The 26,901-nt window shown below is 40.7% G+C and overlaps 3 protein-coding genes across 16 annotated transcripts in view; 1 reads left to right on the top strand and 2 right to left on the bottom strand.

The window, feature by feature from the left end:
• Positions 1-173: 173 nt before the first annotated feature.
• CEP70 (centrosomal protein 70) lies at positions 174-11,733 on the bottom strand. Of its 4 annotated transcripts, none has more exons than XM_074595949.1 (16): positions 11,446-11,733; positions 10,869-10,959; positions 10,601-10,724; positions 10,089-10,269; positions 9,604-9,773; positions 8,349-8,408; positions 7,480-7,579; positions 7,123-7,211; positions 6,693-6,767; positions 5,495-5,597; positions 4,640-4,810; positions 3,866-4,012; positions 3,165-3,333; positions 1,808-1,922; positions 765-844; positions 174-387 (listed from the first exon to the last, which is right to left on the bottom strand). In XM_074595949.1, exons 1-16 carry the CDS (start codon positions 11,452-11,454, stop codon positions 326-328), a joined length of 1,746 nt encoding a protein of 581 aa, XP_074452050.1. In that variant the 5' UTR covers positions 11,455-11,733; the 3' UTR covers positions 174-325. The 4 variants fall into 4 exon arrangements, with proteins under 4 accessions (XP_074452050.1, XP_074452047.1, XP_074452049.1 ...); XM_074595946.1 differs by having other exon boundaries at positions 10,900-10,959; positions 11,446-11,706; XM_074595948.1 differs by lacking the exon at positions 10,601-10,724 and having other exon boundaries at positions 11,446-11,583.
• The window catches only part of FAIM (Fas apoptotic inhibitory molecule), a 20,786-nt gene continuing 5,583 nt past the window's right edge, over positions 11,699-26,901 (top strand). The window contains exons 1-6 of one of the 7 annotated variants that reach the window (XR_012588488.1): positions 11,699-11,772; positions 14,600-14,735; positions 15,116-15,344; positions 16,803-16,852; positions 18,306-18,509; positions 24,116-25,196. Coding sequence is in view for 5 of the 7 variants with exons in the window: in XM_074595953.1 (XP_074452054.1) it covers positions 13,906-13,949; positions 14,600-14,735; positions 15,116-15,344; positions 16,803-16,852; positions 18,306-18,455 (609 nt within the window). In the remaining 2 variants the exon portion in view is untranslated. Of the gene's footprint in view, positions 11,773-11,870; positions 12,018-13,755; positions 13,950-14,599; positions 14,736-15,115; positions 15,345-16,802; positions 16,853-18,305; positions 18,943-24,115; positions 25,197-26,901 lie in introns of those variants that run through there. The other 6 variants (XR_012588487.1, XM_074595953.1, XM_074595954.1 and 3 more) reach the window with 6 other exon arrangements.
• PARP9 (poly(ADP-ribose) polymerase family member 9) overlaps positions 20,479-26,901 on the bottom strand; it is a 13,393-nt gene continuing 6,970 nt past the window's right edge. For all 5 annotated transcript variants that reach the window (XM_074595938.1, XM_074595937.1, XM_074595936.1 and 2 more), the window contains 5 exons: positions 25,509-25,584; positions 24,649-25,023; positions 23,763-23,911; positions 22,436-22,610; positions 20,479-21,446 (listed from right to left, as the gene is read on the bottom strand). In XM_074595938.1, coding sequence (XP_074452039.1) covers positions 21,109-21,446; positions 22,436-22,610; positions 23,763-23,911; positions 24,649-25,023; positions 25,509-25,584 — 1,113 coding nt within the window. In that variant the 3' untranslated portion in view covers positions 20,479-21,108. The remainder of the gene's footprint in view (positions 21,447-22,435; positions 22,611-23,762; positions 23,912-24,648; positions 25,024-25,508; positions 25,585-26,901) is intronic.

Raw genomic sequence — 26,901 nt, 5'->3', positions numbered from 1 at the left:
TACTTACTGTGTCAGCAACAAGCAAAATGCTTAGTGGTTACCATCTGTCTGCCTTTGGGCTGGGTTTGGCCTCCCAGACCGATGCAGAGTGTGTTGGTTCTCTCTCTGGGACCGAGTACACCAGTCGATAGCGGATAGAGTAAGTTTTTCTTAAATTGACCATGAAACAAGAATTAAGAAAAATGAAAAAATGCAGCAGCTTTTATTTACGTCAAAAAGTCTGAGACTCTTGATCAGGGTAACAGAGGTTAGAGGTAGCTGTAATGTCATATGCATCAGCATTCACAGGTACGATGAATCTTGCCAGAGAAAAGCAGAGTAACTCTTAACTAGCTACCAATTTCAAACGTCGCACAGTAGGTAAAATATCATCCAGGTTATTGATCTCTGAAACAGAATGAAAAGCAAAACTGTAAGGCGTATGGACCTAGAACATCTTCAAGTTCAGCCAAAATTCTAACTCAAGTGTTAGAAAGACAGCTAGTGAAGGAAACAAACTCCTCACACCTTTTAATGCTTTTGGAGAAGAACTCAATTTAGCTTCTCTTAGGAGTAGTATGATTGAATATATGCAACAAACTATCTTGGTCACTTCCTGAGGAAAGAGGAGGAAAGTGAGGCAAAAGTTAGCACCTTCCCTCATTTCCCTCATATTCTCCTTGCGTTCTAGCACACCGGGAGTAAACAAAACATGTGTTAGCTATTTAAAGTGAGGAGGAAGCATTGGCATGCAGATAATTACAACTGCTGCAAATACTACTCACCTAGAAGACAAAGCAAGTCTTGAATGAGAGCTTGAAATGGTGGAAAGAAGCACTCGTGTTCTTCTAGCTTCTTGATTATACTGAAACGTGCAAGTGAGACTGTCAGATTAAAGGTGCAAGGGTGTTTTAAGTTCATCTCCTTGGCTGTTTTGCCGTACTATGTCATGACTTCCCGAAAACACTGCTACTTAGTAGTATATAAAACCATCTACACCAAAAACGTGTTCTCGGGTTCTGAAACCTGCAGCCAACAAGTGTTAGCTGCCAAAAGAGGAGCTCTAATTTCACAATTCATGCCCTATATACATTCTTCCTTTTCTCCTTACATAGCACCAGGTACTTTTTAGATGGGAACATTAGTCTGTGTATGCTAAATATTCCGCCTGGGGGTGGCCGATAGAACTGCCTCACAGGAGGAGCAGGGAATGTTTTATAAGCAGCTATTCTCTAGTTAAAGCTGTGAGGGGTGCAGAAAGGTTGGAGTTAATATTGTTAACTCAGCGTGTGTCAGACTTGCTGCCTGCTGCAATTAATTTTTACTACGTTTGCAGAGCCCATGCTGAATGCGAGGTTTAACAGTCTGCTACGAAGTATATATGTTGTTCTCACCTGTTGAAGACGGAACAAGATTTGTCCAGTACCCAAAATACTTGTAGGCAGCTTGAGACGTTCAATATTACAGCTGAAACCTTGCAACACTTTCTCCTCCCCACCCACGTGCAGTATTTGCTTTGTCTCCTTATGAAACACGCATCCTTAATAAGCATATTTGATCACCTTATCCATCCAAACCAACAAGGTGTTCTGGAACCTTCTGGCCTTAATTTTTCTCTTTGCTGGCTTTATCCTTTTGAAAGTATTCAAGATTTGTTTTACGTAGGATAGTCTTAACTCCTTTGCTATCACAGTTCACTGACTTTGTAAGAAATTACTGTAAGAAATCAGTAATCCAGTAAAACCAGAGAGAACTGGTTTTAGCCAGTTCTCTCCATTACTAAATTTGATGTTTGAAGAACGGTCACCAGTAGAAGAGCCCCACATACCTGTGGATGTCTTGGGTCCCCAGAAGCTGCTGTACCTGCTCAGTCACGTTCTCGTTAATTATGTCACACAGTTTCCCAACAGTATCCACTACCACAGTGGGTGGAGCTGAACTGTCTGTGGAAAAACAAACACTTCATCTTTCTTGTAACTCTAATAACAGGAAAGTATTTTAGGCACAATCCAGTTCTTGCAGGTGCCCAGATTTTATGTGGTTTTCACACGTCTAGGCACACAAGTTCCATCATTCACAGAAAGCCTGTGGTTAGAAATGAACTGATCTCGGCTAGGAATGGTCAATCTCTCGCTAATCCTTTAGTGGCGAGAGCGCTTGTCAGAGCTGTGTATTTTCACAGCAGAGATGGTACTAAAGTGCACCCTACAATGTCAGTGGAAATCACCCAACTGACGTTATACAGAGAGGAAGGGTTATTCATTAGGTTCCTGTAACACAGCAGAAGCACAGTGTAGGGCCTAGGCCACCGAGGAAACTGCTCGATAAATACTGTTAACAGCCAGAACTTGTTGTGGTACCTGCTGTGAGTGAAGGTAACATGCTCCTTGTCCATTTCTCCCTCAATTTCAGAACTAGGCTTAGAGAAGGCATCCACTGAGCTCCAGTGGTTTGCGATTATTAGGGAGAGACCCGAGGCCTCCTCGGCTCCTGCGCTGGCTGCAGGCAGGAAGGCTGCTTCCCTCCTTGAACGAGGCTCAGAAAACCTTATTAGTGGAGGAGCCTTTCTCTCGGGCTCTACACCCTACAGCACAGCCAAGCATGTAAACCCAACAAGTTCTCTAGAAGCACAAACCAGAGGAGGATGGGTATTGGGAAATAATTAAGTGTGCCTCTGAGTACTGGCACTTAGTTTTTGACAATAAAAAAAAAAAAGTTGTTGAATAAGTTTAGCAGTGTAAGATGGAAGTTTCTGAGGACTGGACATAATTACACTTGAATGAATTACTGAGTAGAAATCTACAGCAGAGGTTGAGTTATTTTTTCTTAAACTTGTTATCTTTCAAGTAGATACTGAAAGATGGTCAAGAAGAATTACGCAGTCAGCTCAGAGGAAACAAAGCTTTGTGGGAAAAAAAATAAATTAAAAATTCAATTTCATCTGTTATCCCTTTCTTCTGCCTCCCTGAGATTCCTCAGCAACTGCTAAAGGCTTACAAATAATGGAGGTTTGCTATTTAAACTCCCAGTTGACAGCAACCTATTTTTATCTTCCCAGTGAAGAATATACCGAGTTTACTCATTTCTCAGCAGCTCAACATATTTTCTACGAAGAGATCAGCTTTTCACGTGTCTTTTTCTTTTGGAAACGGGGTCTGAACAAATGCGAGGTGGTGAGTCTTTACCTAGTTCCAGCAGCTCATGGAGATTTCTCATAGCGTTGGTCATTTCCCCAAGCTTTGTGTAAACCTCATTCATTCGTGGATAAACACCGCTCAGAGAATTCACGTCAAACAGCTTCTGGAAGTGAGAGACTATTGCACACAGGGTTGGTAAGGACGGTGTCTGGCTGTTCTGTAGCAAGCAGAAAGAATAACTCGTTAACGTTTACTGCTTAACAAAGCAAGGATTCTTTTAAACTGTGAAACATTCTTAAAACTTGTCTATGAAGAAAAATGGGTATAACTTCCCTTATTAAAACACAGCATTTCAAATATTCTTAAATCTGAAGACGTATTTTAAAGAGAGTTTTCAGACACAGATATCCAGCAAACCAAAAATACTCTTTTGAAAACTTTCTTTTCTGTTGCTTGGTAAGTACGTTTACGTATTCTCAATGCTGACTGAGAAACAGACAGAACAGGATAACACCTGAGACTACAGGGCAATGCAAATTCGTTGTTGGTCAAATGACTTCGATTAAAGCAGTCTTCCCCAAGGTGAATTTAGCCATTATGCTAAAACAGTCTTTGACTATTGAAGATATTCAAATAGCTATTTCTTAAACCCCGCGAGGCTTTCAAATGTGCAAATCGAACCACCGTGTGAAGAATGCATTTCAGAGTTCCACAGTAACTCGTGATTATAAACCCCTGGTAAGAATTACCTTTTCCTTATTTTCGATTTCTTCCAAAATTGCATCTACTACGAACTGGAGGTCTTCAACTCGTATGGATTCTCTGTCATCCTGTGGATCTGCAGCATGCCAGGGCACCAATTCCAGGGACAGTTTTCTCAAGGACCTATGCAAATCCTTTTAAAAGAAGGGAGGGAACACAGTTTACTTTTGTAGCTTCTTAAAGTTTTTTTTATTACAGAAACGGGAAGACTTTCTGTTTCTCATGTGCAAAAGCATTCCAGTACTGGAGACCATTAAAGTTTTAGTTTTCAGGGAATTTAAGCACGGTATATTGCTTACATTGTTTGATTTAAAAAGAACACGGATAGTCCGAAAATTGAAGTACTTAATATATTATAGTTTCAGTGAAATAAGTGTTGGTCATAGAGAGTTTGGTTTTAAACAAAATTACTTCACTTGTATTTACATCAAAAAAGTTACTGTTCCAGCAAGACAAAAGCAAGAAAGAGAATGCATCATCATTAGTGTGTGAACTGTCTTCTTAGGGACTCAGCCAGTGAATACAAACATGTAGACGATACACACAGAGGAATATCTCTGGCCTGTAGGCACACTGCACGTATTTCACTTCACTACAGGTTTAAAGTGGTATATAAGCGGACAGCAGAATTTTTTAAAAAAATGTAACACCAAGCCAGGCAGTAACAAAAGCTACGCGCAGAAAAAAACCCGACATGTAGGGAGAGACCAAGGGGTCGTCAGCGGATTAAAGGAGGAGTATAAAGTACACCAATGCATTACCTTTAGGGCCATGAGCTGATCTGCCCACATTTCTATAGTAAGCGGAAGGTGCTCAAATCCACATTCCTGTCCATTCTCTTTAGTATAATTTTGCACTGGCCCTTTACTGCGCCTGTATATTAACGGAGGAGCTCTTGGACTTCGCAAAATAGAATCAATATGGGACAACACCTTCAACACCAAATAACAAATGTTATTGCTCAAATATGTATGTCATTTTATAATAAAATCCCTCTCCACCACAGTCATGACTGCCTAAACATTACATCATAAATACCTCCAATAAGTTACTATCAATGAATTTTGCAGATGTGTTCAATATGTAATAGATTGAAAGGTTTAAAAATAAACTAGCTAGAAGATAGGTAAAAGTAATGCAAATACACTTCCCTTTGAGGGATATTTAACATTTATCCACTTGAGGCATTGTTGCTTCCACATTTGCATTTTGCTAGGTTTTATTATATTTCCTTTTTTTATTATTCAAAGAAAAATAAAAGCCACTATCTCCTCAGGCATGTTTAAAACAGTAACAGAAGGATCTGTTTTGTCCAAGACCTTGCACAAATCCACTGTCCTGAAAAGACTTCAGCTAAGTAATTGATTTGGTGTTTGCCAACCTCGTCTCTGCTTCCTTGCTGTATCTTCAGGTAGTTTACACTGAGATAGAACAATTAAGAAGAAGCCTACATTGGCTGCCAAATCCAGAACATTATGGATCTTTTGTAGAGGACTTCATATGAACTCTTAGATTCAAAATAGCATGTTTTGGTTTACATAGTTAAACAAAACTCATGTATTACATTTCATTGTTAACAGTGCTAGAAACACAGAGTACAGATAAAATTTGCATACTTGTAAGTATTGCCGGCAAACTGCCTGCAGCTGATCTACTCCTGCGGTACTCTCAGGTTCTTTCTTTTCTTCTGTTCTTTCTCCAGTACTGCTCCCTGACGATCTACACCCCAAACAGATACAGTGCGTTACACAATAGCCTCAGCAGGAGATACTGCTTTCACCTTGACTACAGAACCAGTTATGTAGCACATAGACTTACACCTACAAAGTAAAATCTCCACTTTATGATGCCGGGCAATAGAATTCTATCAAACTGAACTAGCTGAAGAATATAATACCTAATGTAAACAACATTATCCCAAGTCCCTAGGTTGAGGTTATTCCAAACTGCATGCTAATTTAGAAGGGATAACACCCGATGTACAGGTGTTCTGTTACCAGAGGTTCTACTACGGCTGAAGACTTAAAATCCAGAATTTTACTCAAAAGTGTCGCATTCCACACTCACAGTCTTTATCTGCTTCTGCTTGAACATCTTTCCTGGCTTACTATAGATCACTCACTAACCTTGTTAAATGCAAGATGACTTTCTCTAAAACTACTATCTAAATCATACCCACTGCATGACAGAAAAGACCATTTAAGTATACACAATGTAAAATGAGTAATGGAACATTTCTGAAGTTTAAATTATGTGTTTTTCAGGCTATAAAATATTTAGCATTCAGTATACACATGCACAAATGATTAAGTGAATTACAGATAAAAACACTTTGTCAATACTGGATCTCTAATACCTTCAATGTATTTTCTTAGAAATGTTCCAGAAAAAAAATGGAGTCAATTTCTAAGAATAATATGGACATAACTCCAGTAGCTGCAACATTTTGCCGACTCGGTACTTTCTTATTCATAATCCATAATGTAACCAGTGGCTTTCTTTATAGCTTATCAAAACAGCAAACAACACAGTTTGGTCCTGTCCGTATTGCCTGTGATAGCACTCAAATCAAATCCAGAAAGACGAAATAGAAAAGAGCCACTGTTGGGCCTCGATTCAGAGACCATGCCATCATTTCAGAGATTCACAGGGTGTCTTCAGAGATAGAGTAGCATTCGCTGCCCATAACCAGGCTCCCAGGAAGGGTGATAAGGTACATGCTTTATAAGCTGCTGTCTACATTACAGGTTGAGGAGTATCTTTGCCTTAAGAAGTTCAGAGGGTTCATGAAAGTTACTGAAGAAATATACTTACTGGATAGTTTTCTGTAAAGTTTTCTCTAGTTTCTTCACTTGGTGCTTGTAAAGTTTTAATTCCTGTGCAGTTGGTCTGTTAGAAAGAAAAAGTACCATATTATATGTCATGCATTTGAAGGCATCTATAAAGCTCAGCCAAGCGAAATAATAAGAAAGCTTTGCCAGTGCCACAACATCAATCCTGAAATGAAATTCTGCAACATTTCTACATGGCAACAGCAATAAACAGCAAAATAACCATTAGCAGTTGTTGTTATTAACAGCATAGAAGGTAAGGTTGACTGTTGCTGCCATATCTTACTTCTACACATCGCTTTAAAAAGGCAGATTTCATGCTACCCTTTTACCATTGCTGGTGCTTTCGGTTTCTTTGTAAAGCAAAGCCTACCACAGCGCGCTTAAAAAGGATGATACTTATCCTTTCTCACCTTATTTCCAAATCTTTCTTGAGATTTATATTTTCAAGCAAAAGCTGTTCATTCCTGGCTTTTGTTTCAATAAGTTGTTTCTGGAAAGACTGCAACATAGACTGTGTTATTTCACTCATTCCATAACGAGAGTGGAGAACTTGTGATTACACAGATCTACTCAGTCCCTAGCAGACCACTCACAACATAGTACTGAATCTTTGCATAAAGACAGTGCACCATGCCCAGAGAGGCCAAAAATTAAGAAGACAAGATAAAAACATGGGGACAGAAATCAAACACATATATGTTTCTATGTGGCTCTTGAAGGGTTACCATTTAGAGATCTGCACTGACTTATTCTTAGCAGTTCCATACCGTGAGCAGTGCTCTATAATTAGGAGTAGCATCTAGATTTAAGAATTCTTCCTTGCTTTTCACTTCTCTCTGTACCTGGTCTTCATCTTTTTTATATTGCCTATTGGGAAAAATAAACTGTTTTAGCTTACTGTAATTCGATTACCTCAAAGACCTAAATTGGCTTAGTTAGCAGTTATATATCATGATGATGTTTCCATAAACCACAGAGTAAATAGAATAGAAATTCTGTCTTAAGATCCACTGCTCTTCTCTTATTATTTCTGGGAAGCTGTTTCATATACTAATTAGGTGCACTTATTCCTCAAGAGAAATTCCAGTACAAGCAACTTCCATTTCAGTTTTCAAGATGATAATCTCAAATTATAGGAATGTCTCAGGTATCTGCTTGTTGCTTTGTACCATGTAGGCACCACCATAGAGCTGAAAAGTTGGTATTCCTTTTGTTTAGGGAGATCAGTTGACTGAGCACTGCTAATGCAGTAATTCTTCTGCCTGTGAACCACGGCAAAAGAGGAAGGGAAGACAAAAAAACAACCAAAAAAGCCCACCAAAAAAAAAAACCCCAGAAAAAAGAAAGAATTATAGCTCAAGTGTCTAAATACCCCCAGGTTCCCAGCTCTCCTGGCCTCCTGACGGAGCAGCTGCTTTGCCTGACTGACAGCTATTAACAAAAACAAATAACAAAACAAAACAAAAGTTTTGTTTCCCAGATGAATCCAAACTTCCACAACCATTACAATCCTTTGCCATTTCTTACATGCTAGTGACACCTGGAATACAGAATATTTACCCTTACAAGCTTTAAGAATAGTAAGTAGTAAGAAAATTTTGAATAGTAAGGCCATAAGGCATTAGAAGAGACCTACCTTAGCTCCTTTTTCATTTGACTAATTTGAGATTCATAATAATCAATTAGAGAAAGGAACCTGAAGAAAGAAAAAATGGTATTTTGAATGTCAGATATTCTCAAAAAAGTCATGCCTGAAAGATACTATGACCACCCCACAGGAACAGGCCAGCTTATAGAACTGCGCTGCACTTCAGAAGGGACTGAATCAAATAGTGGGTTCTCTCTCACATCAAACGCACACAGTCACAGTTTTCCAAAACAGAGAAGTAGAGACATTAACTCTGTACTAGACTAAAACTTGCAAAATTATTCAAGAGGAGACAACAGCTAAATCCTCCTGACAGCCTCCTCATCTTGTGACTGTGTTTACCCAGCAATCCTAACAACGTGGCACAGTCCCGAGTGCTCAGGCTCAGCGACCATTGCGAGAGGCAGAGAGCACTGGTCCCACACAGCCCGAGAACATCCACCTCCAAAGAAACTAAAAGTGCTTTCAAAGTGGTTGCAAAACATAGAGCCACTAAGAAACCGAACAGATGAGAAACCACCTTTCCTCTTGAGCACCCTGAGACCATCTGTTTTGGAGAGTCAGATGAGAAAGCACAGAGAACCGCAACTAGTGATCCTCCTCCTCATGCAGCGAGGGCACGAGAAAAGGGCTGCGCACATTTAAGCATTTAAAAGGGATTGTTACTAGACAGGCCTGGAAAACCAGGCGACATCAGCACAATAAAGTGATGGCTACCTGAGGCCTAAGAATTGGCAAATCGCTGATTATAGCAAGAGACGTTGGCTTGGAACACTTTCTCAGAACTCTCACTGAAGTACCTGGGAAGCCCTACAGCATGCCCGCAGTCAGTAGCCGCAAAGACCAGTCACAATTCAGAAGTGACTGCAAACTGGGCAGGTTTTTTCAGGGGTGGGAGTGTTTATTGGTTTTTTTAAGATGTTAGAACCCCAGGATGAGATCACCCTAGCAGATACCAAAGTTCCAGAGGAGAGTAATCATTCCCTTCTCTTTGCTGACACCTAGTGTATACAGGGGCTGATAATTTTTTTACTTTCTGCCATAGATTCATCCACCGCACATTTATTATACAATAAAAAATTACTGCATTGATGTACCTTTACAAGAACTCGCATTTCAGCTTGCACTCCTAAGGTCTCAAGCTTTCCCCCCCCCCCATACAAATATCAAGAACAGTTGGTCACTTTTTTGTGGTCTTCATTTAACATTACAGGTCATTCACCAATATAAGAAAATTGCTTACTGCTGATCTAGAAGAGACTTGGGAGCTCTTTTGCGAAACTGACAGAACATTTTGTTTTGAGTGGAAACACGCTGTTGCTCTTCTATACCAACTTTGCACAGCTCCTTCTGCAAACGGGCAATAATCTCTTCCTGTTCTTTCAGCTTTTCCTGCTGCTGTTGATATTTTGCCTGTGAATAGGTGACAGGAGCATTCTGAAATTATTCTAACCCACAAGCTGGAGTCTGTACTGTACATGCCCAAGCAGGCACCTGGTCCCAAGGAAGCTTAGTACTTGGGTTTTAGCCATACTGAAGAGGCAGGGGAAGAAGGATACATATATTTTTCTAAGTTATCGCTAGAAAATTCTGTATGGATTGAAAAATCCTAGCTATAAATAGTGTACTGACTCTATGACTCATGTTTATTTTAATCAACGTAAATATTTCTAGAGCTTTTAAAACAAGTCAAAAGTTTGAATCCTCAGACAGCACTATCTAAATTACCTGTGAAAGCTGTTGATCTTTTTGAAGTTCTTTGACTTGATTCTGTTGCTGACAAACTTTAGCTATCGTCTCGTCTTCCAGCTGACAAATTTTGGACTTAATGTTTTTCACCACGTTTTCCAAATCATTAGCCCGTTGTTCTTGTCGAGATGCCCGACCTCGTTCCTGTCGTATCTCATCTCTGGAAAAAAAAAAAGAAGTAAATACTTGATTTAAATGAAATACATTTCACTAAAGACAAAGAAGGAAGCATAGGCCGGACAAACATCTGACAACACTCAAAAATAGTCTGTGGCAGCAGGTATGGGAAATATGTCTGCATGGGAAGCAGCGGCAGATGAAATAACGAAGAGCTCAAAAGTAACTAGGCCAACACTGCTGAATATTGTACAAAAATCTCAAGAAAAAGTTCTTAAACCTCGGATGTGACAAGAGCTCCACCTGGCAGGAGACGGACACTAACAATACTTTTGCTTTGCATTAGCAAGTAAGTTCCTTCCACTGCATCTCACCTAAGACAACGATTAGCCTCCATAAGACCCTGCATCATTTTCTGATGTCGGTCCGTGTCTTCCACCAGTGTTTTTAATGCAAGTCTTATTCCTAGAGAAGACTGTCTGTCTAAGACAATCATATCTGGAGATAAAAATAAGCAAAGACACAATGAAAGGCTTTTAATAGCTGAAGAAGATCACATCTCTGCTACCGTTTAGAGATGCCTTAAGAACTTAGGCTTACTATTTTCAAATACAAAAACTTGTAAAATTAGCATTTCCTTACCCGGTATATTTCTGCAGCTTGCAAGACTCACCGGTTTCAACCCGTGACGCATTAAGAGCTTGTTTAGGCTTTCCCATTCTGCTTTCTCCTGCTGCAGTTGGGAGAAGGGGAAGAAGAGACAAACCTGAATTTCCAAAACCAGCTCAGGGTCTCCTGTCCCTCCTGCTGTGCCGGCACTGGAGGATACCAAATGCCACCAAATCAAAATAAAACTAATCCCAAATTCCCAAGAAGCCCCAGCCACTCTAGGCAGGCGTATGAGATTTTCCCATAGGATCTGCTAAAAATACAGGGGGGGAAGCATACTTAACGGAATAGTCAGTTTTCCTGATCACTATTAGAAGGAGGAACATGTGCAATGAATAAAATTTACCTTTTTTAAAACCCCAGACAACCAGCCTTCAGGTCACAGCTGGGCCTCAATCCCCCGCCCCAGCCCCGAGAAGCCCCTCAGAGGAGGCGGGTGCCCGCTTTGGGGGTTTATTATTTGGTTTGTTTGGTTGGGTTTTTTTCTCCTTTCTGTTCTGTTTTTAACCACCAAGCAGTAACAACAGCCACCTCGGATCCACCACGGTACCTCTGTCATGGCGAGGGCCGCCCGCTCTCGGCGCGAAGGGGCAGGCCGGGCCGCGCCGCCGCCCACAGACGGCCACCGGGACGCGTGAGAGGAAAGGGGTCGGTTACCGGGAGGCAGCAGCTTCAACAGGTCCCGGGCGGCGACAAGGGACAATCTTGCAGGGGGTTGCCGGCGGCGGGAAGGCGCGGAGCCGGTCGGGAGGGCGGCGGGCGGGTAACGGCGGTCAGGGGAGGGGAGAGAGGCGGGCGGCCGCGGGGCGGCGCTGGCTGCCCGCCTGCCGCCATTTTGAGTCGCGGGGAGCCGAGGGGGAGGAGAGCCCCGGCCGAGGTAGGAGCGGGGCTGGGAGCGACGGGGTCGGGCTGGTCTGATCTCTCTCCTCAGGCGCTGCAGCCGTCTGGCGGGAGACTAAGCGTCTGGGAACTGCCCTCTCTCACCGCGGCACCTTCCCGCCTGGGCTGAGGGAGCGTCTCCCTGGGCTCCTTGGAGACCGCCTGGCAGCCGGAGGAGGAGGAGGAAGCAGCCGTTCCGCCTGTTGCTGCGGGCCCGGCCCGGAGGAGGAGCGGGAGGTGCCGGTAAACCTGCCTGCGGGCCGGCGGGGCTCTGCGGCTGGAGGCTGAGGCGAGCGCGGCCCGGGGGAGTCTCCTCCCGGGGTGCGGAGGATTCACGCCGATCAGCAATAAGCTGTTTGAGGAGGGAGTTAGAAAGGTGGCTGTCAAGGATTTAATTTCAAAAAAGCCCACCCCTCTTTGCTGGCAATAAACGTGGGTGGTGGGGAGAAATATGCCGTCTCTGGAGTTCGTATATAGTGCACCATCCCCCGGTGTCTGCTGGCAGGCCTGGATTAGGTGGATGCAGAGCTGTTAATCCTATCCTAATTTTCAAAACAAGCCCTTCTGTATAATAAGTAAATCTCATTTTGGGCTGCGGACTTGATTCAACGGAAAATGCAGTGAAATGAGGGTGCCGGTGGTTAGTACAAATCCGTTTCCTTTGGATTTGAGCCAGCGAGTGGATGTCTGAGGGCGAACTCTGCAGAAGCATCTCCTAGGCGTGTTTGGGTTCAGGTTTGATTAAAAAAAAAAAATAAATAAATGTATTACCACATTACCATGACTTATTTGGAAAAAAAAAAAAAAAAAAAGGAAATTGTGTGTTCTGGCATGTTTCCTAACCCTTTCAGCATTGATCCTAAATTACCTGCTAAAATTCATGCAGCAGGGCTGTGCACTGCCAGGGGTTGCGCAGTCTCGGGGGTGGTTGGGAGGCTCCAGGTGCCACCTCTTCTGGCACTTCTTTTTGTGCCCAAGGCCACTTGTGTCCATCAGCTGTCAGGGACCTGTCCTGAGGGTCTGTCCTGACGCCCCGGGGACCGCTCGTTTGGCGAGCAGGGGAAGGGGGAAGCACAGGAATACACCCCGCCTGACTCACCCCGTCTGCCAGGGGAGTCACGGAAATCAACCCCTGACTTTAGGAACAACCAAAACAACCTCCTCGGCATTTATTAGGTGGTGTAGGCTGCTCGCTACTGTGAGAATTAAATCCTTAAAACTTACTTTTCAGTTTATGAACAGAAATGTGTGTAATTACTGACAAAAGGTAATACAGGCAGTGTACTTGAGTGCGTTCTAAAATAGAAGCTTAAGTCAGAGTGAAGGAGGTTTAATTTTTAAATGCACAATCCTCTGTTATGCTGAAGAGAGACCCTAGAACTTACAACTTTAAATTAATTTTTCACTGAAAAGTACAACTTATCAAAAATTCACTTATTTGCACTTACGTAAATTATGCTTATTGATATGCACAGACTTAATGCAGATAGCTCTGACATAAATTAATCTGTTTGCTGAAAGTGATAAATTAAAAATATCATCAGCGTTGTAAAACACAGTCATAATCTAAAAATGTCCTAAGTAAGAAACAAGTGATTTCTTTGTGGTTCGCATAGACTTTATGACTAAATTGCCAGGTTGCTAATCCAATTGTTGAAAATTAATTCCGTGGTTTAGAAAAATGTGTTGGTTGAAATTGTTGCGTGTGCTATTTCACTTTCTCTGAGGTGGCAACAGTCTGTAGTCCGTTACGGGTTGTGACTGAGATGGGCAGCTCTGGGTTTGGTTCCTGCTTTGGTCAAGTTGTCCCTTTCTGAGCTTTTGCTCACAAGTTAGGCAAACCATTTTTCCACCAAATAACTAACACGTTTATGATGTGCTAATAAAGTTAGGATAAATTGCACTTAGTAATTTTGTAAAAGAATACTTAGATTTGCCTTTCTGTCTGAGAAGAAAAAATATGTATTTCGTCATACATAGGGCAGTGCATGACAGTTTGTGACACTTTGAAAAATGTCATTTATCTTAAATGGTCAGAACAAGGAAAATTTAGGCCTCAATGCTTTGCTGCTGCTATTCTGCTTTTCTTTTTTTCTTGCTGCTAATTGGATTAAAAGCCGTTTTGGTTACTATGGCATCCCGTGAGGAGATTACTGTCTGTGAAGATGAAGTAAGGTAAAAAATCAGAACTGTGGTATGAGCAGATTTGGAAAGATATGCACAGTTCCAGTGGTCACTTATGACTGTATCAAAACTTTTAAAATTACTTAAATGAAAGGATATCTTGCCAGATCTCCTCCCTTGTGGGTGGTTGTGTGTGCAGGGTTGCATTTCTGAATCACGTTGGTAATGTTTATGAGAAAGATTACGGGCAAATCTGTTAAAACAGATAATAGCTAAACTGGTCATCCTGACTATTCTTCAAGTTCAAAAGGCTAAAATGCTCTCTCAGAGACCAATCAAAATACTGTGGTTTAGCACCTGCCAAGAAATCGCAGAACTGTCCAGGAGCATCTGAATTCAAAGTATAATTTTGTAACCGTACTGTCACCTGAAATGGAAGTTTTAGATGTTAGATGGATATATATGTTTTTGTATAGTGTTTGTCAAAGTGTGTCTGTTTAACTGTCTGTTTATATTTTGTGATATTTTGTCATATTTGAATGTTTGAAAAACATGAAAATATAAGCAGTCGTGTAAGCTTGTTCTTTCAAGTCTCATTTTTCATTTGTAAAAAGTGACTTGCCCTGAAGCAGTAAAGCTTTGAACTATAGATATCAGTATCTTTCAATGATAATTAATTTACTTTGTTGGTGTTTCCATAGGTCTCGGTACAGCCACTTAGAGAAGATGACAGATTTGGTGGCTGTTTGGGAAGTAGCTTTAAGTGATGGTGTTCATAAGATTGAATTTGAACATGGGACCACTTCAGGGAAACGTGTTGTCTATGTTGACGGAAAGGTGAAATTGCTGTGTGTGCTCAAAATCCACTATGATACAGATTATATAAGTGCACTTCCATGCAACAGGCGTCAGAACAAACAAAAAACTAATAAATGCAAGTGAGGTATATTCAGTTGATTTAAGTTTACCTAATTTAATGAACAGCATTGTTCTCTTTTTTCAGTTACAATTAAGGTGTGAGTATTCGGGAAGTGCTTTCTGTCCCTGGGCAGAGGCACTCTAGACATACAGAATATTTTGTATTTGTTCATTATGAAAAAATAGTTAAGTACGGAGCTGTTTCCCGAGTTCTAGTTCAGGGTTGTTTTTTTTTTTTATACTAAAGCATGCATACGGGTTTATCAGTTAATACCCATTGTCTTTGTTTTATTCTACAGGAAGAAATAAGAAAAGAATGGATGTTTAAATTAGTGGGTAAAGAAACATTCACTGTTGGAGCATCCAAAACAAAAGCTACTATTAACATTGATGCAGTCAGTGGCTTTGCGTATGAATATACTTTGGACATCAATGGAAAGAGCCTCAAGAAGTATATGGAGAACAGGTCAAAAACAACCAATACTTGGATAATGAGCTTGGGCGGTACGGACTATAGAGTTGTCCTAGGTAAGTAAACATTGAATGACTTCATGTTGTTGCCTTTGAATAAACTTGTGTGTATTTAGTAGCTGGTAATTAAGAGAAAGCACAGCTCAGTGGTAGTACTGTTGCAGTGTAAAATCCTGGGTGGTCTGGAAGTTTGGAATTAGATGCCAAACACAGTCTGAAAAATAATGGTCTTGTTACACCTGTATGAGCTTGCTGTTAGTGTTCTGTTCTACAGCAGCGGGGTCTAGATTTAAAAAAAACAAAGAAAAAGGTTGGAAGGAGTTACAGCTTCTGTATCCATATTGCTGCCCTAGCAAGACAGTTCTCCAGGGGAAGCATGTTCTAGAGGCGTTACTTGTGTTGTGATCAAAGCTGCTGTGTGTCTAAGTTTGTTAACCAGGTAGCAGGCTTTCCTTCCAAAAATCAAGCCAAAGTCAAGGAGTCTGTAACTGAAGAAGTACAACAATGTAGTTCTACATTTTTGATAGATTAATCAGCATCCTTTTTTCTGCATCACTTCTTAACTACTAATTTAATCTAAAACCTTCAGATGACTTTTTTCACTTTCGTAATAGGAAGGCAATACATTTCTTTCCCAAATACATTACAAGCAGCTGGGAGGAAGGCATCCCATGAGGAATTTGTCCGTGACATCTAGTGGGAAAACTTCCACTTAGGTATTACTGTATGGTTAGACCTGGGGACGAGATCTTGGGCTATGATTTCTTCTTAAGCCTCAGGACAGAATGAACTGCCTCAAGATGAAGGGGGGCAGGGAAGAAAGACACTTTTAATGCCAGAAACAGAATAGTCTCCTCACAGACTTTTAACGTCCCTATGCTTACTAAAAGGCAAGCAGTGTTCAGCTCTTTACTGATGTCCTGTGGGTGACAGTGTCAGTAATGTGAATTCTAGAGCAAAGTAATTTAAGGAGGATGTGCTGGGAGAAGTAAAAGAATATTCTGTTTCAAATGAAGAAAAACCTAAGATTCATATTTAAAATGGTACTTGGGTTTTCAAGGAGATTATAAGAATACAAACAGTTTGATGGATGTTAAATAATGCTGCTTTGAATTAAACCAACATGGAAAAAATATTAGAGCTTCACTGAATAAACAGCACTCAAATAATTAGCAGAAATTACTTCATTTTTCTCTCTCCAACTTTTTCAGTTTGAGAATGTCAGAATAGCTCTGACATTATTCAGAACAACCCAGTGTTAATAGCCAGGGCTAGGGAGAGGTAAAAATTTATGTTCATAGTGGAAGTTGTTTGCCCATTGATGACAGAGCCTCCCTCCTCTCCAATATTAGAACAAACCCTGTAGCCCAGGTACTACGGCTAATTAGGAACTTCTTTTGGAAACTGAAATTAAAATTTAACAGTAAATTTTTAAAATTCCTAGATCTTCTTGTCTGTGTGTGGGGGGGGAAATATCTTGTTGTTTGTACTTTTTGTTTTCTTTTTCTTTCACAGAAAAGGACACTATGGATGTGTGGTGCAACGGTCAAAAAATGGAAACAGCGGTACGTGATCGTTAGCAAAAGCTTTTCACGGGTGATAGCCAGATAACCAAAGCTTAGCGAAATAAGCCACAGAGGAGCACATCACCTCGCTTTACCACAGCCAGCCAGTAACTCTTAGTCTGTTCAGATGTCCTTCACTGTCCTTTATAACTGATGGTATTTCAGTTAGGATGCCAAACATCTGCCTGTTTAAGGATGAACTATGCTTTTATTTACACTTTTTAGACAAGCAAAATAAATTTTCTGGGTCCCTCATCCAGGGTTTTTAGAGAAAAACCCTTTCAGGGAATGGGAGGGACTTGAGTTTGAGGCAGCCTGTAGAGCCCTCTCATCCAAACCCACTTGTGTTAGTGGTGACTGAAAGTTGAAGACGTATAGTCTGTTATGGGTCATGGTTCTTTTCCATCTAGGGATGGTCCCTAACATTTGGGGCTTAAGAGTCTCATTGGAACAAATCAAATCTTTTGTCTTTTTGTCACATCTGCATTAATTTTTAGAGCAGGTTGACAGCTAGATGACTTAATCTATTTGGTGTCTTTTTATATTACGATGGCTTTCCATATGCATACTATATAGGCTTCCCCATCCTTGAAGGATGTGCTTTCTTACCAGGGAGTTGTCACCGTGATTAGTACTGCCACAAGTAATCCCCTGGATGAGTACAAATCATAAAATTGACAGTTTTGCTATACTTGAGAATAGGATGAAAAGAGTCACCAAATGTTTCTCGAGTAATCAGTGGAAGAAACATCCTCTCTTAGTGATCCAGAACTTCTGCTCTTGATGGTTCTCAACCTCTTCTATAATGTAATAAATGCACTAGGAGATATTCTTGCAAGCTACGCGTACAGGTTTAGTTGTCAAACTGTGCTCACATTAGAGCAGCACACAGATTTTTGTACTGTCCCAAAGATGATGACAAAAACACAGCCACATGTGGCAAAATCCATAACAGGAAATGGCGTAACTGCATCAGGAGCTGTGTATCCAAAATACATAACTGTTATACTCATTTCAGGGGTGTCTCCATCCTGCTGTAGAAGGCACCACTAAATACTTCATGTTTTACTGCCCCTTCAGCATAGGTTTGTGTGGTACTTATTGGCTGTACTGCACGACTTGGAAGGAAACTGTCTTTTCTAGTTTTGTTTTACTGATGCGGATCAACGATACTAATTCACAAACTTCAACTTTACCATTTCTGATTATGTGAAATTTTGACTGTCATCTAATATCCACAACTCTGTAACTGGACGCTGTGACAAAGCCCTGTCTGAGATTCTGCAGCTTTGTTCAGCATTTGCGCTGTATTTATCGCAGGTACCTACGGCCGCTCTAATTGCGGGAACTACAAATGATCTTGACCTTGGAAACAGTCTGATGCACTCAAGCTTGTTTTTTTTTTACTGAAATAGCACATGTCTTGTTTTCATTCTTGTCTCCTTTCTCCCAGGGTGAATTTGTAGAAGATGGGACTGAAACTCACTTCAGTGTTGGTGATTACAGCTGTCGTATTAAGGCTGTCAGTAGTGGAAAACGAAAGGAAGGAATTATTCATACCCTTATTGTGGGTGACAGAGAAATCCCAGAGGCTGTGGAGTAGCCTCTAGTTAACTGATTATTGTAGGACTAAGATCAGGAATTTTCAATTACTGTGGTAATTATTTTAATATGTACTACTTGGTACATCTGTTTGTGCTGGGTTTATTTTCTAGTTTCTGTATATGAAATTATTCTTTTTGAGGACCAGATGAAAATAATTAAATACAACCTCTTACATTACCAGTTTTTAAAAAACTATATATATAGAATATATATTATATGACTAAGTGAAGACAACACTGGTGAACTGAAGTAGAAATGATACACTAGAAAAAAATCTCACTATAATAAAATGGAAGATAAATATTCAGTAAGAGTGAATTCTTACAAACTGTGGGTGTATGTGGAGGGAGGAGGAAGCATGTGCTGGGCATTCGAGTAAGCTGTTAAAATTTTCTCAGTAATTATTTTTTTATTAAACTGACTACCAATGTTTTTCAGATGCAGTTAAGCAAATTACAAAGTTAATAAAAAGGTTATTAATGAAATACATTGTTACCAGTATTTGTGTAATAGTATTAAAATAATACTGCGCTATGAAACCTGTTCTTTATTCCAAGTAAGAGAAAAGATGTTACATTGTGCCAAAAAAAAAATTCCTTACCGTTTTCTGAAAACTGATGCTTGTTAGAAATTGTTGCAGTAGTACAGAAAGTCTGTACTGAGTTTTTCCAAAAAAGAAAACAGAAGAAAAAAATTCGTGCCATGAAACTCCTTTAAAAAATGAAACCTCTTGAAGCAAGCTCAAATGTGAGCTTATTCTTGTTCAATGCTGTCTGGCAAACCTTAAATCTACACCTCTGTTTTCCTGGCAGTAGTGTGTGATCAAGAAACATGGGGAAAAATTGGACAGAAATAGAGGAGAATTCATTGCTTAAATGGAGAAGTTAAAATATGAGTAGACTAAGTCTGTTTTCAAACTCCCGGCATACTCTCTAAAAGCAACCTTGGGATTTCTGTGAGAACAAGGCTTGTGTGTTAGACGGTTCCTACAAGTTCGTGGGGGTTTTTCCCCATTTAACATTACACTAGAGCCTACTAGGATCACACACTACGAAAGCTACCCTTTTGCAACAGTGTAGACATAGCTATTCTTAAAAATAATTTTTAAAAACCACAAAAGATATGAATATATTCATTTAAGTGTTTGATTTGCAATGGTTAAAAAAAATTTCCACTTGCAGCCTCACTTAGAGTTCAGAATTAGACTTTTATAACTTAATTTCTTTTGGACTTTTGAGTGGTTCCTAGCACTGTGACTAATGTCTTGTGGGTTGCAGGTGCAGTACAAATATGCTGGGGATTCATTAACAAATTATTTTTAAAAGTTTTATTAAATGCTAATTTCATCTGTATTTCAGAGTTCAGACTGCTCTCCATTAGCACAGTGCTTCACAGGCGGATGAAATGCTGTCATATGACAATGTCATTTTTTTTTTTTTTATTAGTTTTATGTGAGCCCTTCTTCTCCCCAGGTAATCACACTTTTAGTAATAGGTGACTTTTCAATCTAGAAGCAGACCTGATATTGACAGATGAGCCTTTATTTCTGTATTACAGCACTGTTATAAGCCCTTTAGGTGCTTAGTTTGGGCCATAACTACTGCTTTTAAATGCTTCAGATTGGACAAATCTGGTAGTCGCTTTGGGGTAGTAGATTTGTTTTAAACCCTGCTAACATCAGACATAGTTTCAGGCTTTAGTACAGAAAGTTTCACAGTACCTGAGAGCTGGACTGAATTCCCTCTTAAATTGAAAGGAGTAGAATAGCTCTTCGGCTTTTTCTGTTTACTGCCTTCAGGTCACTACAGAAGCAATGTGGGGACACCTGGCTACAAGGCTGACACTGTCATCTTTAAAAGATATTGGTAAAGGTAGATTAATCGAAGAGCAATTTCAAGTTGTACTTTGAACCAGTTCTCTACTATTTTGTAGCCTTTCAAAGAGATTGAACACCACTGAGAAATCTGATGCTCAAATACAGTCCAAGTCATGTTCTTAAGATTGTATGGAAAAACAACAGGTTAGCTGACAGTGTCATTCACACTTTTTATTTTGAATACATGTATCTACAATGCTTGGAATCTCTTAACTGATAAAAACGGTAACAGCAGCTACTATTAGAAATCTACTAAATTAGAAATCTAGAAATAGAAATATAGAAATCAAATTAGAAGTATTGCCTCACATTTGTCATAACTGTGTATTTAATAGCATGTCCCTAAGTGGGAAACAGCTTTCACCTGATAGATTCACCTATTTAAGTCAAAAGAAAACATAAGAGTCAAAGGCACAACCAAGGTTTCTTGGGTTCACTAACATATGCAGTATTTCAGGTTAAGAAAACGTAACGAAGAATGACAACCTACGCAAACATCAGGTGTATAGTCACATGCTCCGAATGCTTTAAGGCATAAAGTAAATGACTGGATAAATGCTAAACTGTATTTTGTGATGCTTTCCTTTCTGTTTCACAGATAATTTTTTCTCATCTCCTTAAGGTACTGACTAGTGTTTTTTGTTCACGGCTATTGCAGGGCACTTTACCTGAGGCACTTTGATCACAGCATGTTACTGGGTAGAGCATCCTCTTAAAATCTAAGTACTAGCCTTTGTTTTGAGGGGGTCTTCACGATAGCTACAGTTCTGATTGATTAATTCTTACTCAGGATGCTGCTGGTTTCCACAGGGGCCCTATACCTCTCCCTCACTGGGGAACAAGTCAGCAGATATTGTGGAAGGGCCGCAATACTGTTGAAAATGACAAAGGTGTCAGGATTGCTTACATCATCTACTAAGCTGTCATATACCTTAATGGCATCCCCCTCCACTGCCGGTGGAATGATATAAGAAGGCTTCCCTTTAGTGTATAAGCCTGTCAGTACATCAGCCTCAAACACGTACATTTTAAAGTCTGTTTCCCACATATCTTTACCCTCGATGAGGCTTTTCAGGTTCCTTTTAAAGTAGATGCCAGCTCCATATTCTTGTTCTGGAAAAAGAAAGAAAAAAACTCAGAAGAAATTTTAAAAAAAGCCTTTAACAATTGGTTGTTTTGGGGTGGAAGTACTAAGAGACTGCTACTTGATTCAGTATGACATTTTATGTTACTGCTCAATGTGCGCCATCCTCGTGCAAGTAAATCTGTGTTAAGTGGATCCTTGAAATCATAAGCAATGATAGCTGATGGCTGTTCCAATTTAACTGCTGCTCCAGCGGTGACTGTTCAGATTTAACTGTTAATCCAGTGATAGAAACATCAAGGTATAATGTATTTATATAAACACTTCTGTCACCATGTCCTAGGGGCTCTGATAAGCACCAGAGAAGGTAAGATTTTAATAATGCAAACTACAAAAAAGTGCTTTGGGATTTATAGAGAGAATGCTGTATAAAAATGCTGTTGTAGTATCACGTGGAAAAGTGGAAAGAAATTAAATTAGACCATCATCCCATTTATTACTTTGAAAGTGTGAAAGTGTGCCATGTACATTGCATAGATGAGGAGAGGCAAATCTCCACTTTTTGAACAGTTTATTGCCTGAAATCCCAATTCTGCATCTGATAAGCAAAATATCACGCCCTTCAGCTATTGCAGGATGAAGCGCTAAATGCTTACTCTTTCCATTTCTGAAAACATCTGTCTACTATAGGTGACCTTCAGAACTACCTTCCAGTTTCCATTCTTCTGTGATTCCTTTGAACGTGTTTTAAAGCGTTCTGTGTATATTAACAATTCTGTCAACAGTGTCTGGGCTAGGCTAGAATCCAGGCTTATCCTACCGAGCCTTCCTGACTCTACAGTATCAGGAAACAAAAACAGGAAAATCTTGCTGTAGATATAAAAGTAAGCTCATATGACTCTAAAAGTGGATAAGAAACAGTTCTTGTTTAGGAATGCCATGTTTTCCCTGATTTTAATCCAACTTTAGTAATCAGTCACTGTTCATTTTGATTAAAGATGCCAAAGCAAATTATTACTTGCTGGTGGAGAATACATCCTGTGAAATCCAGTCTGGCACACCAAGCCACAGAACTGAGCAGGAACGCCCTGGTACAACTTGTGGGTTATTTTGGAGGTGCCTTGGTTTTGCTGTATTTGTTTTTTCATTTGTTGGAATGCAGCAGATAGAAGAGGACTATGTATCTTTTCAATCTGTAACATAAATAATAGGGTAGAGTAAGCAAACGGAGACCAATATCCATGAAATCCATGAGTGCTCTTGTCCAGGCTTTGTTCTTCAATGTAAGAAGCTTTGATTTAGCTTATATGCATTGACCACGTAGGGGATAAGGTATGTGAAGTGTGCAGCTGATCCACAGAGAAAGAACCATGCCACTGTCCCATGCCTCTCCGTGAAATCAGTGGGAATATATCCTGGTGTACTGACTTCCAGTACCTGACTTGTGCTGAACACATTGAGTATCAACCACACACGGGAATAAACTGTGTGGGTGCTCACAGCATTATCTTGGAAAGAGCTGCCAGTGTCCTGTCAGGCGTGGAGGACCTCAGCTCTCGTTGATCAAAACTTTACAGCTCTTGGGGAAAAACAGGTACACAGATAGGAGGGCCTTGATGTCAGCTTGTGTCTGGGAAGCGTGGCTGCGTGCAGCGTCACACCACACAGAACTACGAGGCACACAAACCCCTGTCTACAAACATTTGTATTTCTCTGTGTTGCACAGCTTCCTCCCCCCGTTCAGTAAAGCTGTGATATCCAAGTGAGATCCCAGCTTCAACACGCTACTCGTCAGGCCATGAGGGATGCCCCATCCCTGGAGGTGTTCAAGGCCAGGCTGGATGGGGCTTGGAGCAGCCTGGTCTAGTGGGAGGTGTCCCTGCCCAGGGCAGGGGGGTGGAACTAGATGAGCTTTAAGGTCCCTTCTAACCCAAACCATTCTATGATTCTATAACTCTGACCAGTTGCTAATTTTTGGTGTCAAGCTCACAAGAAGAAAACAGACACTGCATGAGTGTTCTGGAATATTGTCCTCACTGTAACATACCAATCGGGTATTTCTAGAGCCCCATAAAGGAACATTTGAAGCATGAAATAAGAGACAGAACATAGAGTACAGTTAAAACGACTTCTCGGAATTTAAGCACACTTTTTGAATGATTATTTGCACTATGTTTAAAATACTTCTTGTTAGGAGTAAAGACTACATCTCTTTTAAGGATTAGGCTAATTTGATCTTAATTTTTAAAAACAGTATATTGAAATAGTTCATCTCAGTTTTTTAAGCATACGTTAAACATGTTATTTCAAATATATCAACTGAGATTTAGTTTTTTCATTAGTACCTTGAGAACACGAAGCCCAGCTTTTTCAAACTGTTTCTGTCTGTCTTTAAACTCCTGAAGGTGTGATTCCACCAGTGAAATCTGGATGCATTTAGTAGTATTTGTCTTGTGAAAGTGTCCTTCTGCAAGCTGATCTGCTTCTGGTTGGCCTGGATAGAAATAAGGGAGTAAAAATTTCATATATCATAATATCTGCAGCAAAGGCGAGGAGGAGGTTTGGTTTGGTAGTTTGGTTAAGGACAAAGAATGTTACATAATCTCCAAAGTAATACCAGAGGCTAACATTGAGAGGGACTGAGATATAGATATACCAAAGAAAAGCAATTTATCTTCTCCATTACATCTCTCCACAGCCCAACGGCATCTATACTGAATGACTATACAACCACGAGGAAAAATGGATCACTCGGTAGCTTTTTGTAATGACACTACTTCTATCAACTGCTAATGAAAGTCAAGGACTCCACAGAACAAGTCCATTGGCGGGTCCTGCAACAGTGGTGCAGCTGTAGCAAGCAAAAGAGCTCGGCAAAGGTACGTGTTAATTAAGTGCTAATTTTGTAAGTCTCCAGTGGGCAGGCTTTAAAGTGACGCTATCCTGGAGGGAAGCCAGGATAACAGCTGGCTGTACAACGACGGCCAGCCCCGGTATAAACTGCGCGCTACTGGGAATATTGCCAAGGGACTAACCAAAGCGAACCAATGGTCTGTCCGGGGCTCGTTTGATAGAAGTACTGCAATATTGGTAATTAAAGCAATGCTCAGTATGTGCATGAACTGACTGCACATCTGTCCACTCTGAGCAATGCAGAGATACATGTTGCTTCGTACTTAATCTTATTTAGGCACATAATTACTTACTTAGTCACTTATTTACTTTACATACCCATTAAGCAAAGCAGTTCCTCTTGTTTGGCTGTAGTCTCCTCTTGCATACGAAGCAGTAATTTTTCAGTTGTGAGCACTGCATCAATCACAGCGTCAGGGGGGCCCTGAAATTCCAGCCTTGCTTGTCCACCTACCACTTTTTCTGATACACTTACACTGGGATGCCGCTCTCGAGATAATTCTGCAAACTCTTTTTTACCGAGGCTAAAAATGTAGTTGTTTTCAATAACAGCACAGTGGCTTTCCTGAATTTGCACCACGCTTTGGATCCACAATTTTGCTGCTTCCAGTGCTGTACTTGTGTTCCCTCTAAGTTCAATAGCTGGTTCATTATTTGCAGTCTCTTTTACACTTTGACTGCTTGACTCTGTACCTGAAAGAAAGATGTTTTTTTACGCAAGTGCATTGGACGAGTGAAAAGCTTTCAAGTGCTGTCATAAATTTCTGTATGTAACACAAGATGTTACAGTGCCAGAAACACACTACTCTTCTGGTATGCTCAACAAAAAAAAAGATATTAGATACCAGTAGGTAAGGTTTCCACAGAAAAAAAAAACCACAGACATGCAGAAGTTATTTGCCTTCCACTAAGTGACTTCCAATGGGGTAGGCACTGATGATGACTTTTATGTTTGCAAATCTTAAAGGGAGTGCCCAGTTCCATTCCTATTAATGTAAAAATGCAAAACGCTCACACATTTCCCCCCCCCCCTTTTCCCCAAGACACATATGTAAATACATTTTAAAGTATTTTTAAAGTATATTTTAAATGCAAGTTCTTTTTAAAGGAACGTGATTTCAGAGTCTCAAATCTGGAGCGCTCGTTTTCTTCAAATGCCCATTCTGTTCATTACTTACTCAAAAGATCACTTCTTTTGTAATATTGCGTTCCTCCCAGTTTGTGTGCTGCTGAAAAAATTTTTCGCTGGAAAACCTTCAAAGAGAAAAGTTCAGGAGCAGGTTGCAATCTCTGTTGTCAAATATGCAATTTGTCTCTTCAAAACTCTGTTAAACAGATAAGCAGTTTACAGCTGTACTCACACCTTCCCCCCAAATTCCGAAATTGTTAACAGCTGACATTTGTCAGCTTTTCCCAAAATTTTATTCCTGACAATATCAACTGCATTCCTGTTCTTCTACATCTCCCAAGGTAAGATACCTTACACACTGAACGGCATCTTTACCAACTCCTTGTGGTTGTGGCATATCTGTAACTCATGGAACCACAGTCAATAATAAAGATGTTCATTACTTGCAGCTTAACACTGAGGAACCTGAACATGAACCCGAACAACCTGAACAGCGGCGAGGCACTAGCACATGTTGCCCAGGGAAGTTGTCAATGCCCCATCCCTGGAAGTGTTCAAGGCCAGGCTGGATGAGGCTTTGAGCAGCCTGGTCTAGTGGGAGGTGTCCCTGCCCAGGGCAGCGGGGCTGGAACTAGACAATCCTTCCAACCCGAACCATTCTGTGACTCTGTGAACATACATAAGTCTATGGGACCTCATGAAATGCATCCCAGAGTCCTGAGGAAATTGGCTGATGTAGTTGCCAAGCCACTCCCCATGATACTTGAAAAGCCATGGCAGTCAGGTGAAGTCCCCAGTGACTGGAAAGAGGGAAACATTGCACCCATTTTTAGAAAGGGTAGAAAGGAGGACCCTGGGAACTACAGACCTGAGGAACAGATCCTCCTAGAAGCTATGCTAAGGCATATGGAGGACAGGGAGGTGATTCGAAAAAGCCAATATGGCTTCACCAAATGCAAGTCCTGCCTGACCAACCTAGTGGCCTTCTGTGATAGAGTGACTACATCAGTGGACAAGGGAAGAGCTACAGATGTCATCTATCTGGACTTCTGTAAGGCCTTTGACACAGTCCCCCACAACATCCTTCTCTCTAAATTGGAGAGATAAGATGGATTTGACAGGTGGACTGTTCAGTGGATGAGGAATTGGTTGGATGGTTGCATCCAGAGGGTAGTGATCAACAGCTCAATGTCCAGATGGAGATCAGTGAAAAGTGGTGTCCCTCAGGGGTCCGTACTGGGATGAGTACTGTTCAATGGCTTCAATGACAGACAGTGGCATCGAGTGTACCCTCAGCAAGTTTGTGGATGACATCAAGCTGAGTGATGCCACTGACACACCTGAGGGACAGGATGCCATCCAGAGCTACCTGGACAGGCTGAAGAAGTGGGCCCATGGGAACTTCATGACGTTCAATAAGGCCAAGTGCAGGGTCCTGCACC

The sequence above is a fragment of the Larus michahellis genome, chromosome 7, assembly GCF_964199755.1.
Source record: "Larus michahellis chromosome 7, bLarMic1.1, whole genome shotgun sequence".
NCBI lineage: Eukaryota > Metazoa > Chordata > Aves > Charadriiformes > Laridae > Larus > Larus michahellis.
This window is presented reverse-complemented; position numbering and strand designations above follow the sequence as displayed.